The 17,639-nt window shown below is 42.9% G+C and overlaps 2 protein-coding genes across 7 annotated transcripts in view; one reads left to right on the forward strand and one right to left on the reverse strand.

Annotated features, from left to right (window-relative positions):
- Positions 1 to 4,406, reverse strand: part of LSS (lanosterol synthase) — a 28,664-nt gene extending 24,258 nt beyond the window's left edge. Inside the window, exons 1-2 of the mRNA XM_072121538.1 lie at positions 4,275 to 4,406; positions 3,955 to 4,023 (exon numbers count right to left, since the gene is read on the reverse strand). Of these exons, the coding sequence (XP_071977639.1) occupies positions 3,955 to 4,010 (56 nt within the window). The 5' untranslated portion in view covers positions 4,011 to 4,023; positions 4,275 to 4,406. The remainder of the gene's footprint in view (positions 1 to 3,954; positions 4,024 to 4,274) is intronic.
- Positions 4,407 to 6,123: 1,717 nt separating this feature from the next.
- MCM3AP (minichromosome maintenance complex component 3 associated protein) overlaps positions 6,124 to 17,639 on the forward strand; it is a 28,447-nt gene continuing 16,931 nt past the window's right edge. For 2 of the 6 annotated variants that reach the window (XM_072121531.1, XM_072121536.1), the window contains exons 1-8: positions 6,202 to 6,351; positions 7,188 to 9,667; positions 11,020 to 11,228; positions 12,249 to 12,327; positions 12,543 to 12,657; positions 12,871 to 13,046; positions 13,188 to 13,327; positions 13,544 to 13,741. In XM_072121531.1, the coding sequence (XP_071977632.1) occupies positions 7,225 to 9,667; positions 11,020 to 11,228; positions 12,249 to 12,327; positions 12,543 to 12,657; positions 12,871 to 13,046; positions 13,188 to 13,327; positions 13,544 to 13,741 (3,360 nt within the window). In that variant the 5' untranslated portion in view covers positions 6,202 to 6,351; positions 7,188 to 7,224. The other 4 variants (XM_072121533.1, XM_072121534.1, XM_072121532.1 and 1 more) reach the window with 4 other exon arrangements.

Below are 17,639 nucleotides of genomic sequence, written 5' to 3' on the forward strand. Positions count from 1 at the left end.
CTGCCAAAGTGTTTTTGTATAAAAAATAGGTTTTACAGAAAAAAGATATGTTATATTGTACCTTTCATTAGCATCTGCTGTGTGACTAGGAAGTTGCCTAGGGAGGGGCTGGAAAGGAGCAGTTCCCCCCCACCCTTGGGAAACATGTGACCTTTTCAAATATATAATAGAGAAAATTATAAGTCAAATAAGTGCCAGACAAATGAATTTTATTATATAAACAAGTAAACAGCAATACAAAAGCAGCAATAAAAGTATAAAAACAGAGAGTGCCAAATGATCACAAAGTCATAAGCTAATTGAGGAAATCAGACCTGGTACATAGGGTATGGTGTAAATCAGAGCCAAAATGGAGATCCCATAAATAAAGGGGAAGCATTATACCTCATATGGAGCTAGCACTGGAACATAATTACCTATACCAGTAAAACAGGCACACGCTGTACACCCCGGCACGTGTTCGCAAGTAGCTTTCTCAAGGGGAGTGTCTAGAGAAGGATTGGGTGAGATTATATATGTGAATCCACCAATAAGCAGAGACATAAATTAGAATACAATTGTATACTCATGTGTGCCCAAGCGATGTGGGCAGTTTGAAGAGAGCGGGCAAGGATCGCGAGACACATCACGTAAGTCCGAAGTATCGCGAGATCTTGGCTGCAGCATCGGGAATAGGCTGCACATGCGCAGTGCCTCCGCAAGACGTTGGACCAGAAATGATTCAGCGCAGCCGCAATATAGAGGAAGGGGATTAACAGGTGAGTATTAATAAACAATCGAAAGCAGGGAATGCCATATACCGTATATACTCGTGTATAAGCTGAGTTTTTCAGCACAAAAAATGTGCTGAAAAACGTCCCCTCGGCTTATACACGAGTCACAGGTCACTTAAAAAATACTTTAAAAAACATAAACTTATATACTCACCCTCCGGTGGCCCCGATGTGCAGCGCTGCTCCCCCGATGTCCGCGCAGGTCCTCTTCTGGCTTCCGCACCCGTCTTCTATCTTCTGTACATCGCTCTGGGCGCCGCCATTTCTCTCTTCCGAGCGGCGCCTAGTATGACATCAGCAGCCCGGGAGAGAGCAATGGCGGCGCCCAGCGCGATGTACAGAGCATAGAAGACGGGCGCGGAAGCCAGAGGAGGACCTGCACGGACATCAGGGGAGCAGCGCTGCACATCGGGGCCACCGGAGGGTGAGTATATAAGTTTATTGTTTTTTTAATGCTGGGCAGTGCTGTATACTACTGGGGACTGGCTGGGCTGTGCTGTATAGTACTGGGGGCAGGCTGGGCAGTGCTGTATACTACTGGGGGCAGGCTGGGCTGTGCTGTATACTACTGGGGGCAGGCTGGGCTGTGCTGTATACTACTGGGGGCAGGCTGGGCTGTGCTGTATACTACTGGGGGCAGGCTGGGCTGTGCTGTATACTACTGGGGGCAGGCTGGGCTGTGCTGTATACTACTGGGGGCAGGCTGGGCTGTGCTGTATACTACTGGGGGCAGGCTGGGCTGTGCTGCATACTACTGGGGGCAGGCTGGACAGTGCTGTATACTACTGGGGGCAGGCAGTATACTACTGGGGGCAGGCTGGACAGTGCTGTATACTACTGGGGGCAGGCTGTATACTACTGGGGGCAGGCTGGGCAGTGCTGTATACTACTGGGGGCAGGCTGGACAGTGCTGTATACTACTGGGGGCAGGCTGGGGTGGCTGTTTACTACTGGCGGCAGGCTGTATACTGTAGGGGGTTGGCTGGCTATATACGGGTCTGTGACCAATCCATTTCCCACCCTCGGCTTATACTCGAGTCAATAGATTTTCCCAGTTTTTGGTGGTAAAATTAGGGGTCTCGGCTTATACACGAGAATATATACGGTAATCAGATTTGTAGAACTACAGTGGCCAGTGAAAGGAGGACATATATAATATGCAAATAATGCTGGCAATAACGATCGAAACAGCATGACTGTAATAAAGTGATAAGTGCATCAATTACAAAAAGTATATGTATATACAATATAGGATAAATATATAAAACTATATAAATAATAAAATACCAAATACTGTAAAAGACAGCAAGGCTGTCAAAGTGCATATATATCCAAACCTTACTATGGAATATATGCACTTTGACAGGCTTGCTGTCTTTTACAGTATTTTGTATATTATATTTTTTTTATATATTTATCCTATATTGTATATACATATACTTTTTGTGATTGATGCACTTATCACTTTATTACAGTCATGCTGTTTCGATCGTTATCGCCAGCATTATTTGCATATTATACATATTACACAATCAGGTGTCCACCTTTCACTGGCCATTGTAGTTCTACAAATCTGATTATATGGCATTCCCTGCTTCCGATTGTTTATTAATACTCACCTGTTAATCCCCTTCCTCTATATTGCGGCTGCGCTGAATCATTTCTGGTCCGACGTATTGCGGAGGCACTGCGCATGCACAGCCTATTCCCGATACTGCAGCCAAGATCTCGCGATACTTCGGAATTCCGTGATGTGTCACGGTGTCTCGCGATCCTTGCCCTCTCTCTCCAAACCGCCCACATCGCTTGGGCACACATGAGTATACAATTGTATTCTAATTTATGTCTCTGCTTATTGGTGGATTCACATATATAATCTCACCCAATCCTTCTCTAGACACTCCCCTTGAGAAAGCTACTTGCGAACACGTGCCGGGGTGTACAGCGTGTGCCTGTTTTACTGGTATAGGTAATTATGTTCCAGTGCTAGCTCCATATGAGGTATAATGCTTCCCCTTTATTTATGGGATCTCCATTTTGGCTCTGATTTACACCATACCCTATGTACCAGGTCTGATTTCCTCAATTAGCTTATGACTTTGTGATCATTTGGCACTCTCTGTTTTTATACTTTTATTGCTGCTTTTGTATTGCTGTTTACTTGTTTATATAATAAAATTCATTTGTCTGGCACTTATTTGACTTATAATTTTCTCTATTATATATTTGAAAAGGTCACATGTTTCCCAAGGGTGGGGGGGAACTGCTCCTTTCCAGCCCCTCCCTAGGCAACTTCCTAGTCACACAGCAGATGCTAATGCAAGGTACAATATAACATATCTTTTTTTCTGTAAAACCTATTTTTTATACAAAAACACTTTGGCAGTGTATGTACTATGCTCTGTGGGGACTGGGGGAGTGCTAAAATGGGTCTCCTGGTGACAGGTTCCCTTTAAGGTTTGCTAAACAAGTATTAAAGAAGAACTTTCACCAGAATGTTACCCCTTACACAAATAATACCTGCTGGTAAAGGATTAAAGGGAATTTTTCACAGATGACAGGTTTCAAAAGGGAATCCTGTGCAGAGTCCCATGGGGTTGGGGGGGCACTTTAAATCTAAATGGTCATCTGCATACAGCTTTAGTAACTGATTGTTTAAAGTTTACAGGCATGCACATGGACAATGAAGGAATAGGGACAATCTTTTCTAAGTTCATTTTTTGAAAATATATTTAGTTTTGGGGTTTGACGGGTTCTCAGGCAAATCAACACACATTTTTCTGATATGTAAATGAGTAGACATGAGTCAACTTCTGAACAGAAGAGTCAAGTTTTCTCCCAGGATGAAGTGAACCAAGTCACCTTCATTTGATTGACAACTCAGGGTCTTTTCAAATCTCAACCTGAGCAGACAGGAAGTCCTCTCCCAGTTATTACCAGAATGCTGTCCGCCAGAATGCCGATTTCACCATTTCACGCCACATACCAGTGGGTGGGCCCAAGAGAGACAACAGCAGAAAAAGTTTGGGTAATCATTTAACTAGTGACAGGCTCAGTGGGTGGTAGAGTAATGTTTATTGTGCCTGCTGTTGATTACAGGTTCCCCTGAACTATACAGCAAACAGTGAATATGAGCAATTTACAATAAATACAAGCATAATTTTAATCTTTTATAACTAACCTTCCTCCAGTGTTGTGCATCATGATGTGTATAACCAAGAAGGTGACATAGGCCATGTACTGCAGTGACCTGAAAGATGGAATAGTCCAAGTTTATCAGCAGATGGATTATTTAATAATTATCACCTTTATCATAGCAACAATAACCTAAAAGTTAACCTTGTTCATACGACAAACCAGGCATATGGTAGATAACTCTACTATACATGTGGAGGCAAAGGCTGGGGAAACCATTTGAGTAGGTACGGATAGGTCATCAGTATAACAATTTAATGAGGGACAATGGAACCACTTGATCAGCATAAGATTCACATAACTTACAGTCAGGACATTGTTAAAATCCTCCTCTGTTTCTTGGCACTGCTGATAAATAAACTCAACCCCAAGGTAAATGTCTCCTAAATTATATTCATCTGGGAAAGGTGGATCAGGCAACAATCCAGGACGTAAATTCTAGAGTATAAAACACACAATCACACAAACAGAACACAACACCATGTTTTATAGTTCATGTGTGATGCATAGAATTGTGTACCTCATGAAATGGGAATGACAATACATCTGTAGCTTTGTTTTGTTGTCTGTAGATTCTGTTTAGTTTTTGAATCTTTGTATTATTTATACATATTACTGCAATATCAAACTTCTTCACGCCAAGACAGTTTCTAGCAATCTCTAGATTCTTCCTTAAAGGGGCTCTGCGAAGAGAGATCACATGCTGCAGATTCCGGATAAGAAGAGTCATAACTCTGCAGGGACAAAAACACAATTGGATTAAAGGGGTGGTTGCTTCCTCATTTATAGTGACATTTAAAGGGAATTTTCACTAAAGAGAGGTTACAGAAGCCCATTACAGATGGATTGCAAATATGGATTTCTGCTTTCTCTAAGCATTTGCATTAAAATATAATTGTGAGTTATAACTTACCCTGACAGAATCTTCCCAGGAATTGGTCTTTGGTTTGGATGCATTCCAAAAAACAACATGACTTGTCTGTGCTTCAGACTCCTCAGCTCTCAGCCCCCACCTTTTTGCTCCTGTACAGCTCCTCCCTCCTGCTCCTTCACAGAATTCATAACCTGGTGAGCTGACATCAGTGGGAGAGGGAAGTGCTGTGCAGGAGCACAAAGGTGGGGGCTGAGAGCTGAGAAGTCTGCATCACCGACAAGTCACGTGTTGTTTTTTGAAATGCATCCAAACCAAAGCCCAACCCCTGAGACTACATAGAGAATTCTGTCAGGGTGCAATGTAAGTTATAACACACAATTATATTGTAATGCAAGTGTTTAGAAAAGGCAGATATGTAATGCAGGTGTGATGGACTCCTGCAATCTGTCTTTAGTAAAAATAAGGTCCCTGTTGACAGGTTCCCTTTAAGCAAGGTAGACCCACTTCAAATGAAGGGGGCTGTATTGAAATTCCATACACCGTTCTGAGTAGGTAAAAGAAAAACAAAGTAGCGGTGAGAGAGATAGCTTGGCTATCTTTGCCAGTCTCATAAAATGTGAATAGATTCTTTAAAAAGGAATCCATATGGGTGGCAAAGATCATAAGTAAATAGTGAAGACGGGTTTCCTTTAAAAATTAGCATCAAAGGCTCATTCATGACTAGAGACTTGATGTCTGCGCTCGGTCACCCAACCAGACGTATAGCCAATTCGGCATATGAATGCCCCTAGATACTGGCCACTGCTACGAATGCCCAGGAAATCTTTGTATGATTAGGTGATAGGTGATGGTCCTAGTGGTAGAAAAAGAACTGTTAGACAGCCCTGATCAGCAATATATTCAATGTTCTGAATAGGAGATAATGTTAAAGTATGAATTAATGGCTCGGAGAGATTCTATAAAAATGCTGGACAGAAGAGAACTGAATTATGTGATGTCTGGAAAAAATACAAGAGCCCTGATAGGCGGTCCCCTGGTATCTGCTATGTAAGGGATCCTAGGACAGAACAAAATAACTAAGCACATGTGAACAGTGTCTAACTAATGTAAGTTATTCAGATACATCTGTATCCATTGTTATACTAATGCAATCTGATGTAAATTATTAATGAAAACAGCCGAGAGCCCTAAGAACACCCACTGACCTCAGAATAGTCTGACCCCAGAAAAAGGATGATCCCGGGCAGCGCGAGACAAGGATCCGTGCAAGGCAGCGGAACCTTCATCGCAGGGCCAAGGGGAGCCTGTTCTGTGATGGACCTGATGCTCAAATACACCGGAAGTACATCAGGTGACAGGAAGCAAACTTTATTTTGATTTTTTTTATGTTGTTATTTTTTTTTCCCTCGCGTGTTCTCAGACCAATCAGAAGAGAGGAGACAAAGTGTGACCTGGCCCGGAACAACTGTAACTGACGGATGAGAGTGCGGCCTCAGCCCGGAACCGGGGGTGCGTGTCCCGTGTGCAGACTATTGGGTTGGAATGTTCTGTAGATAATTAATATACCCGTTTCCTTTCCTGGTGCCCTCTATAATCTTCCCGTGTATAATACTCCTCTCCCTAACACCCGGTCTTGTGCAATCTCCTTTTTCTGTATGGCGCCCCCTCCTCTCTTATCCCTGTGTATGACGCCCCCCCTCCCCTCTTATTTCTGTGTATGACCCCCCCTCCTCTCTTATCCCTGTGTATGACGCCCCCCCTCCTCCTCTCTTATTCCTGTGTATGACGCCCCCCTCCTCTCTTATCCCTCTGTATGGCGCCCCCTCCCCTCTTATCCCTGTGTATGACGCCCCCCCTCCCCTCTTATTTCTGTGTATGACCCCCCCTCCTCTCTTATCCCTGTGTATGACGCCCCCCCATCTCTCTTATCCCTGTGTATGACGCCCCCCCCTCCTCTCTTATCCCTGTGTATGACGCCCCCCCCCTCCTCTCTTATCCCTGTGTATGACGCCCCCCCATCTCTCTTATCCCTGTGTATGACGCCCCCCCATCTCTCTTATCCCTGTGTATGACGCCCCCCCTCCTCTCTTATCCCTGTGTATGACGCCCCCCCTCCTCCTCTCTTATTCCTGTGTATGACGCCCCCCTCCTCTGTTATCCCTGTGTATGACGCCCACCCCCATCCTCTCTTATCCCCGTGCACAATATATTCTCTACTCTGCATATAATGTCCCCATTTTGTCATTTCAGTATATAACGTCCCCACCTTCTGTTACCCTTTCTGTATATGGAAGAAGGTTTTTGTGACTTATCTGTTTTTTTTTTTTTGTGTGTGTGTTTTTTAGGTTTTGAGACAAAGTTGTTTTTCATCCCCACTAGACAATGAACAACAACAACCTTTTTGGTGGACAACCGACCTCAAGTAGCAGCACACAAAACCAGAACACCTTCATGTTTGGACAGACAACATTATTTGGTCAGAATGCTCCTACACAGTCTGCCCCTACATTTGGGCAACAATCTGTGGGCCAGTCTGCCCCCATGTTTGGACAACTTGGTAACAACCAGTCTGTTTTTGGCCAGAATACTTCCAGTCAAGCTTCTATCTTTGCACAGACTAATTCAGCTCAGACAGCATCAGCATTTGGCCAAGCAAGTGGTGGACCGTCGGTTCCTACATTTGGACAGAGTTCATCTGGGCTAACAGCTCCTGTGTTTGGGCAAGCCGCTTCTGGCCAGTCTGGATCAATGTTTGGGCAGGCCACGGCAGTGCAGTCCAATTCTGTCTTTGGACAATCCACCTCTGTACAGCCTGCTCCGGCATTCGGACAGACGACTTCAGCACAGTCTGCTCCTACATTTGGACAAACAGGTTCTTCAGTTTTTGGGCTAGCCACATCTGGACAGTCTACTCCATTGTTTGGACAGTCCAGTCCAGGGCAATCCACTCCTTCATTTGGACAATCTAGTGGTAAGGCAGCACCTGCTTTTGGTCAGTCTACATCTGTGTTTGGACAGGCCGTTTCTGGTCCATCTGTACCTACATTTGGTCAGGCTTCTTCTGGACTGTCTGCTCCAGCATTTGGGCAGACCACAACTGGACAATCGGGTTTTACTTTTGGCCAGTCTAGTAGTCAGCCAGCTAATCCTTTTGCACAACAGTCTTTAAGCCAAACTAGTTCAGTATTTGGCCTGGCAACTACTGGGCAGTCCTCTTCCCTCTTTGGACAGACAACCAATAACCAGTCTGCACCTGCATTTGGACAGACTTCTACTGGACAGACAGCCCCAACATTTGGGCATGGTAGTACTAGCAAATCATCTATATTCGGACAGACTGCTACCAATAAACCTTCATCTCCTTTTGCTCAAGTATCAACTAACCAATCTACATCCCTTTTTACCCAGGGTAATCCTAACCAGTCTGGGTCTTTCTTTACACAACCAACAACTAGCCAGTCATCCACTCCCTTTGGAAGCAATGCTTCTGTTTTCGGACAGGCAACATCTGGGACATCTTCAGGATCCAAACAGTCTGAAGATGGAACAAATCAAACTTCACAATTTGGAGAACAATCTTCAAGCAACAGATTTATGTTTGGACAGGCATCCTCAAACCAAGCTCCCTTGTTTGGGCAAAACTTTGGCCAAACTGGCTCAGGTCAAATTGGGCAGGATGGAAAAAGCCAGATTTCTGGCTTTGGACAGGTCAACAGTGGACAGAGTAAGATTTTTGGCCAGTCTTCTGGCTTCCAAACTGCATTCAATAAACCAGAATCAGAATTTGGGCAAACTCAGACAGCACAAACCTCTGCTCCTTTTGGAATTGCACAGATTAACAAAGGAGAAGCAACTGAAAAAACATCAGTGTTTGGTCAACCATCAAATATTTCCACGGGAGAGGCTGGAAATGTCTTTGGTGTCACCACACAGGTAAATACCAGTTCTAGTGACTCCAAGTTTCCCACAAGCATGACGTCATCGCCTTTTGCACAGGTGTCATCCAGTTCTGAGCACAGTTTCAAACCTCCATCTCATACAACTTTCAAGCCTATCTTGACAGGTAAAGCAGATGAAATGTCAACATCTTCATTTAGCTCATCCACTAAAAGTAAGTCAAAAGATCAGCCAACGTTTGGAAATTCCATGACCTCTACTTCATCAGGAAATGTTAATTTCTTCTCCTTGTCTTCAGACAAGAAAAGCAAAGATGAAACTGTGCCAGGCAGACCCTCATTTGCAAGTGCTAATAGTAGTTTTACCAGTTTTTCTGAAGACCCTAGAAGAGATGAAGGTTTAAAAGGATTAAAGAGAAAAGAGGAACGTGAACGCTCCCCACTAAGGAGTGACATAGAACCCTCTTCAGACGTCCATGGTGAACACCCACCTGTAAAAAGATCTGTCCGGTTGAATCGAGATTTGAGAGGTGGTGCTAACCTTTATGTAAGGAGCTTGTATGATGTTGTGAAAAGTCAAATAAAACATCCGCATAGTAAAAATGTCAAAAAAGATGAGGAATCTCCTCCACAGCCTAAAGTGACAGATACAGACACTCAACCAACAAATCAGTTGTTTAGCAGAAATATTACTTTGACTGTTCCTAACTCAACTGAGTCTGTTAAAAGTACCTTATCTAGTCAAGTCACTTTTGGCAAGTCCCAGTTAGGAGCTTCCAATCAAACATCCTCTAACAAAGTGGTTTCATTTGTTGCACCAAACCAGCAAGGAACAGGCAGAGACCCTTCTTCAGGTGGACCTACTGAGCTGGTTTCAGGAAGAATACGCCCTTTACTGGAGGAAAGAGAGCTCCCACGTGAAATTGAAGGTACCTTTCTATCTATTACATTTTATTTTGCTTTGTTCAGCATTGTCAGTGAAACATAATAAACGTAGAGAAATAACCATTGTGCCAACAAAGTTTTGGTGATATTTTTATTTTTCCAGAGATTGCATACCATTTAAACCCTTCACGACTGCCATACTGCTATGTTGGTCCTATTTGAACATGCAGATCCCACGTGTATAAACGTCATGAAAAATGTCCAAATTTAAACTATCATACCTCCATAACTGTGGCACCTAGAAACACAATTCTGGTGCCATATTAGAGGGGAGAATCTTCTGTTTCTAGGTAAAAAAAAAAACAGGAGATATACACTGTTAAAGTTGTAATTAAAAAAATGTAAATTTTAAATGAAGATCTTAATTCCTGACTGTTAATTTTTACAGTGGATATCTCCAGTTTGACATAGAAATTATATCACATGGGAGATTCTCTGCTTTAATTGGACAACAGAATTGTGCTTCTAGGTAACATGGTTCAGGAGATATCACTGAAATGAGCTGACATTTTTCTATCAATATTAAGTCTCATGTCATGAAAAAAAATTAGAAATTGTTCTCATATGTAAAGCGGGTCCAAAGATATTGTCATTTAAAGAGGAGCAGAACAGAATTGCAAAAATTTACCTGGATATTCAGGCATCAATGACCCCTGGTCATGAAGAGGTTTTAGAGGCACTAAACCTACCAATGATGTATCCACAGGATGGCTTACTAGTAGTTGATAGGAAGTCCTTGCATCACATTTCTATATAATGCAAGGACCTGTGCATGGTGTGCTATCAGTGGGATCGGGCAGACATATGGGCCTGTTTCCATGCACAGCCGGCATTCCATGCAGTTTTGACCATACACTGTTACGCAGCATCATACATTTTATGTGTGTTTGTTGGTAACAGTAGTGAAAAATGCATTTACTGTATATTCTAGAATTACAGCTGTATGCTCTGGGCGCTCTCCTTTGTGAGATCTCTTCACTAAACGAAGCACAGCCCCTCCCCAGTGCTCTGAGTAAAAGCTGCAGCAGGCTTCTGGTTAGTTTTTAATGCAGAGGGGAGGGGCTTATGATCAGTTTGAATACAGAGATGAAAGAACAGCTGTGTGAGAAGACTTCCCTCAGTACTACCCAGTCCACTTGTAATCCTGGAATACAAATCCTTAGTCCTGCGTCTACTTACAACACACTCAAAAGTATATTTACACAAATTCCCATTGCTGCTTCCTAACTCGGTGTCTGCAGCTTTGTTTGGTCAAAACTGTAGGTAGATCCTATTAATGATTTGAATATTTTATCTGAAGCTTAATCTGATTTTTCCATTCGGTGTCTCTATACAGGTGCTTCTTCTAGGACTAGCGCTTCCTCTAGCACTGAACACCCGGGATCTATCTCCCCCAGTGAGCTGACGGCATTTTGTATAAAAGATTTGCCTAATAATCTGAACAAAAAAGCAATCTTGCATGAGCACTTTAAGAAATATGGGAAAATTCAACGTATAAATTGCAGGACAGCTCAAAAGATTGCATATGTTAATTTTTTTAACCATGTAAGTAAAAAAAAAAAAAAATAATTTCCTTGTTTACTGCTCAGAGGTCTGACACCTGGGATCAGTGTGCCACATTTCCTGCAGATAGGAACTTCAGTTTTCCCTATTACCATTCATATCCTATTTATTTTGCTTTACTGTTTACAAATTCAAAGCCACTGGCGCCTGTGACTAGCAGAGAGCAAGAGAAATACATGGGGGGCACATTTACTGAGGGTCCACAGACCGCATTTTTGTTGACTTTCCCGACTATTTCCATTTTGCTGCGCTTTTTTCTGGGGTTTTTGGTGCACGCGATCGGATTTTGGCGCAAGCGTGCCGACTTTCATGCAACACAAGTCGGGGGTCGTGGCTGTCGGACAACCTGACTGATCCGGTCTAACCGCGGGATATAAAATTCAAATTGTGTCGCAAGACATGCACTCACATATACCGGGAGGAAGAAGGTGAACTCATGGTAAATGTGCCCCATGGTGTCAAATCCGCACAGTCTGATATTGATTAATAACCATTTACTTGAGTATAATTGGTCGATATCAAATGGGTCAGTCCAGCTTTTGTAAAAAGTGTTTTTTTTTTGTTTTTTTTTAAAAAGTTTTATATTCTAAAAAAAAAAAAAAACTTGCCAATCCTCCACTGCTGTCTTGTCACTCTGTATCCTGGCCTCTAGCAATTGCTTTTTAACTCACTTGAAGTCTACATCTGTGACCAGTCAATATGAGTCTGTGTCATTGCTGAAGCATTATATACAGTGACTAGGAGATGGTTGAGCATTGCTAAGGGGAGTATTAATACTTTTACTATTCTAGAACGGTCTAATCAGCTATGTAACACTTTATGTAGCTGGACAACCCCTTAAGAAGACCCTTTAATCAATGTATCTAGCCAGTATATGTTTATTAAACCTTTTCCTCATTGGAGGGTTATTTGCTGGACAGTTGTAGCTTTTTTAGGGACAGATTGTATTTTACTATCTCCGTTTTGAGTGGAAAAAAATGAGTTCTCTTTTTATCTTTACAGAACGCGGCAGCTGCGGCCAAAAAATCAGTGAAAAAATTGAGTAACGACGCTGTTGCCTTTTGGCAGCGTAAAAAACCAAGTGAGTTTGTATGTAGTTCAATTTATGTATATCACGTCACGTGCGATCATATTTGGTCCCTCTTCTAAGTTACGATATGGTGATACTCACCATTAGAACTGGAGATCCCCTCTAGTTTCATTGAATAGATGTGGGTGACCACAATAAATGTTAGTGTGTTGGCTGGTAAAGTTAATGGTATCTAATTAGTCTGATTGTAATGCTCATCACATTAGGTCCCACGAAGAAGAAAGGGGCTCAGGCGCAGGAAAGAGATGAAAGGCCCAATGAGCCGGAAAGTGTTTTGACTGCCTCCCCTGTGCGCACATCTCTTCTCCGGGGAATGAAGGGGTAAGTGTGAACAGCTGCTTTAAATGCACGCATGGCAAACTGCACCTAAATTTCTGTGTATCCTCGATATGTACAGATGAGGCACCAACATACTGTATACTGTACAGATAAGGTAAACTATTAGTATTCTGTTACTGAGTTCTCAGCCACTTCCACGCCGCTGCCATTAGTAAACTCAGGCGAATGATAAATGTCTTTTCCCTGTGTTATCAGATCTCCTCTTAAGAAGACCCTTCAGTTCAGCATTGACAACACGGAGACTTCAGCTTCATCGTCTGACACCATGTTGCCTTTGCCTCCCTCACTTTTACATCTTGTGGGAACCGTGGCTGAGACTTCAGAAGAGAAATATCGACTTCTGGACCAGAGGGACAAGATATTAAGACAAGGTATTTAGAGAATACAGTGAAGCTTAGACATTTCTCAGACAACTGCTGAGCTAACCTATAATTCCGAAACCTATGTGAAAACCAGAACTAGAAACAAGCAGACCCTAATATATTATTTTTGCCTTTTCTGTTTATTTGTAGCTCGCGTTAAAAGAACTGGGTTAGATCAAGCCAAAGTTTTTGTAGGAACTTGCCCTGATATGTGCCCTGAAAAGGAGAGATACATGAGGGACACTCGCAATCAACTCAGTATCTATGAGTTCCTTCCAGGAACTGACAAGGTAACTTTCCTTTCTCCTTCAAGATACTCTGTACATGTTGTATGTGTGTGTGTGTGTGTGTATGTGTTTTGTTTAAATGAATATTTCTTTTCAGGGATTCTTCTGTCCTAAATTATAATACAATTCAATAAAGCTTTTTTGATTCCTGTGGAATTGCTACATTTGTAGCATTGCTTGTAATTTTTTATGAATTTCCACAATTTCTGCCCTTTACAGCTGGACCATGCTGCTGCAATCAAAGAATACAGCCGCTCTTCAGCAGATCAAGAGGAGCCTCTGCCTCATGAGTTACGTCCTGTACCAGTGCTGTGCATGACCATGGATTATCTGGTGACCTATATTATGGACCAGGGGGAAGAGAATTATCGTGATTGGTATGACTTTGTTTGGAACCGGACACGAGGAATACGGAAGGTGAGAGTGAGATGTAGTCTGCTTATAAAATATGCAATTACATATTCAATAGATTATAGAGCTCCAGACCCAGAGCCAGAGTATCAGTATTTCAGCGGCCTTCAGGAAACTAACACGCACTTACAAAAATCAAGTGCGATCTTTTTGGGAGGTTCAAACTCTAGACATCTATATCCAGAATAAGATTGTACCAAGGGGATTGAGGATTGGCCTTCTACCAGCGGAACGTATTAGGTCACCTACATTAATGTCCAAGTGGGAGAAGGAATCAATTGAATCTTCTTTGAGATTAATGGGACTTCTATTGGAGGAGGAAAAAAACCTCCTACAGATTAACACTAAACTGTTGGAAGAGGGCATCGAGAGTGTTAAAAAATTCTCAAGTCACCCCGATTTTGCCAAGAAAGAGAACCATCTACAACAAAACATTGAAAAATTTATTGCACATATAAAGGAAAGAAAACATTTCCAGTACTGTAGAGATACACAGGATTTCAAAGAGGGTAGAATCCTAGATTTTCTGGCAAAAACTCACGTGACAAGTGATTGTGAGCAATCTTCATCGGATTGGGATCCATCCGATTCTGAGGGCTCACAACCCCGCAGAGGAAGGGGAAATCGGGGTAAAGAAGTGAAAGGTACCAACTCAGGAAGAGGCAGAGGAAGAGGTAGTAGAGGAGGAAGAGGTAGTAGAGGCCAACGAGGTGGAAGAGGGGAACCCTCGATTAGCTCCGAGAGAGAACATTTTTTAGGACAGGAGTTACCCATCTCAAACTACCTACTACGGGGACAGAAAGAACTTCAAAAAACCTAGTCCTCTCCTCCTGCTCCACAAGTGATAGGCTTCAGATTATCAATCTGTCTGAGAGAATTTTAACTGATGACGAAAGAAATGTCCTAGCAAGAGGGTTATCCTTTGTCCCCGTCCCACAGGTGGACATCTTTGAATGGGTTAAAGATCTAAATTTATTTTGTCGTAGACTGAAATGGAAAAAATTCTTTAAATTACATGACAGGAAAAGATGTCTTGAACTAGGACTAACGGAGGAAGATATGTCCGACTTTCATAATTTAGAGGCCCTCCTTGAAGAGAGCGAAAGAACGCCAGGAGAGGGCCCTTTTACGAATTTAGGACCAAAATCTAAAAATATAGCACCAATAGGTGATGGCTCTCCAATTGATGTCTTCTTGAAGGTTGTAACAGATCAGTTGTGTATGTTAAATACTAAACACATAACACAGCGAAATCTTTCCAGGGGCGAACAGGAAGCATTGAGAAGTCTTGGTAGTGATCCCACAATCATTATTAAGCCATCTGATAAGGGAGGGAACGTGGTCGTGCTGGAAAGGGAGCAATATGTTGCAATGTGCTTAAGGATACTTAAAGATCAACACTGCTATAAGAAGCTATCTATCAACCCGAGCGAACAATTTAGCCGAGAGTTGAAACAGATCCTTGATGAGGCAAGGGACAGCAGATTGATCTCAGATAAGGAATGGAAATTTATGTATCCTGATAGTTCCAGCACGGCCACGTTCTACTCCCTACCTAAGATACACAAAGGAGTGACCCCGTTAAAGGGGAGACCCATTGTGTCGGGGGTCAATAGCTTGACACAAAATGCTAGTGTCTACATTGACGAAATATTGAGACCATTTGTAGTGACCCTCCCCTCCTATGTAAGGGACACTATGGATGTTCTGAGGCAGATTGATGAGGTTGAATTCCCTACAGGGACTCTATTGGCGAGTCTCGATGTGGAGGCCCTGTATAGTTCCATCCCCCACGACAAGGGCTGTCAGGCGGTGGGCGACTTCTTAAGAACTAGAGGTGTCCACTGCTCGGCCCACAATAATTTTATTCTCAAGTTACTGGATTTTGTCTTGACAAGAAACTTCTTTCTGTTTGAGGGCAGAATCTTCCACCAGCTCAGGGGAGTTGCAATGGGGAGCCCATGCGCCCCCACATATGCAAATCTCTTCCTGGGCTGGTGGGAGAGGGAGATAGTATTCCAGGAAGAATACGAACGATGGACCTCGGCCATAGGATTATGGCTGAGGTTCATCGATGATGTTCTGATTGTCTGGAATGGCACCAAAGAACTTTTCTGTGAGTTTGTGGAGACATTAAACATCAACCAATTAGGGTTGTTCTTCACATCAGAAATTAATCCTGTGTCAATAACATTCTTGGATGTAACGATCGAACTATCTCCCACAGGAAAACTTAAAACTAAGTTATTCCGTAAATCAACTGCAACGAATAACTTGCTGCAGTGGAATAGTTGGCACCCGGCTCCTATGAAAAGGGGTATCCCCAAAGGTCAGTACTTGAGGGTACGAAGAAATTGTTCTTCAACAGGGGATTATCTATCAGCCGCCAAGGATCTTCGCAATAGATTCATGGAAAGGGGCTACCCTACCCAAGTACTGAAGGAGGCCCATCATCATGCACTCAATTGCCATAGGAACACACTGTTGAATCCTAAAATACGCACCAATGTGGATTCCAAATTGAGAGTAATTGGTACCTTTGACAACTGCCATAAGGAAATACATCATATCCTGAGCAAGAATTGGGGCATTTTAAAAATGGACAAAGATATTGCTGATATGATCGAAGATTATCCATCTATCACGTATAAACGGGGACGCAATATTAAGGATACGATTGTCCATAGTCATCTGAAGCCTCTTACTGGAAAAGGCACTTGGCTTCCTGAGAAACCCAAGGGTACATTTAGATGTGGGGGCTGCAAAGCCTGTAAATACATCCTAACAGGGAGATCGTTTCAGAGCACTACGACTGGCCAAACATACTGGATAAGAAATTTTGCCAACTGCAAATCTACAGGGGTTGTGTACCTTATGACCTGCATATGTGGCATCCAGTATGTTGGACAAACTACACGTGAAGTCAGAAGGAGGATAAGAGAGCATGTAATCGATACCAAGAACAGGGAAGATACAGTTATATCGAGACATGTTTGGGACCATCATAATGGGGACCACAGGGTCCTACAGTTTCAAGTGATTGAATTAGTGGAACCGTCCCCAAGGGGAGGTGATTTCGCCCGTAAGGTGTTACAACGTGAATCCAGATGGATTTTTACCTTAAAAACCCTACAAAATGATGGACTCAATGATCACATAGTCTATACCTGTTTCATCTAAATCTCTCTTACCTACCTATCTACTTGGAAATTATTGTATTTCACTGCAATGTCGTGATCCTATTGGTCGTAACTCCGAATGGGGTTGACCCTCTACACAATGATAATGGCACCGACATTTCCTGTGTCCTGTTGGACCATATGACGTACTGGTTCTCTTGGCACCTGTGTTCTGGTGCTTTTCCTTCTTGTTTGGATACCTCCATCTTGCATAAAACTAGCCACCATGTATCTGATATTTTCACATAGGATGCGTCCGGTATATCCGCAATAACATCCCCTTTTTTAAATAAACGATTATTACACCATTGAAAGGTGGTGAATTCAGGGGTTTGGTTCCTGACATAAATATGACAGAGAGCGGATCCATGTAGAGCTGCTGCGATTGGATGGAAGGAACGCACCTACTTGGATGACGTCCTCTCCTGGCCTCTCGCGCTGGCAGCCTGTTACGATACAGGATTTACTCCCAGAATGGGAACCAACCCCTTTGTAGGTGGGGCTAATATTATAAATGGACGTGAGCACACGCGGCACGCGCGGCACGCGCGGCCATACCAATGTCGGCGTCCCACTAGACAGAGAGCGAGATAATGTGGTGCAGAGTTAGAGAGATAAATTAGAGATGACAAGAGCAATAGTTTAAGAACCGGTTGCTGAGATAACTAGTCAGCCAAATAGTGTTCTGATGCCAATGATATGTCATTAATTAAAACTCGATCTCG

The sequence above is a fragment of the Engystomops pustulosus genome, chromosome 8 (assembly GCF_040894005.1).
Source record: "Engystomops pustulosus chromosome 8, aEngPut4.maternal, whole genome shotgun sequence".
Taxonomy (NCBI): domain Eukaryota; kingdom Metazoa; phylum Chordata; class Amphibia; order Anura; family Leptodactylidae; genus Engystomops; species Engystomops pustulosus.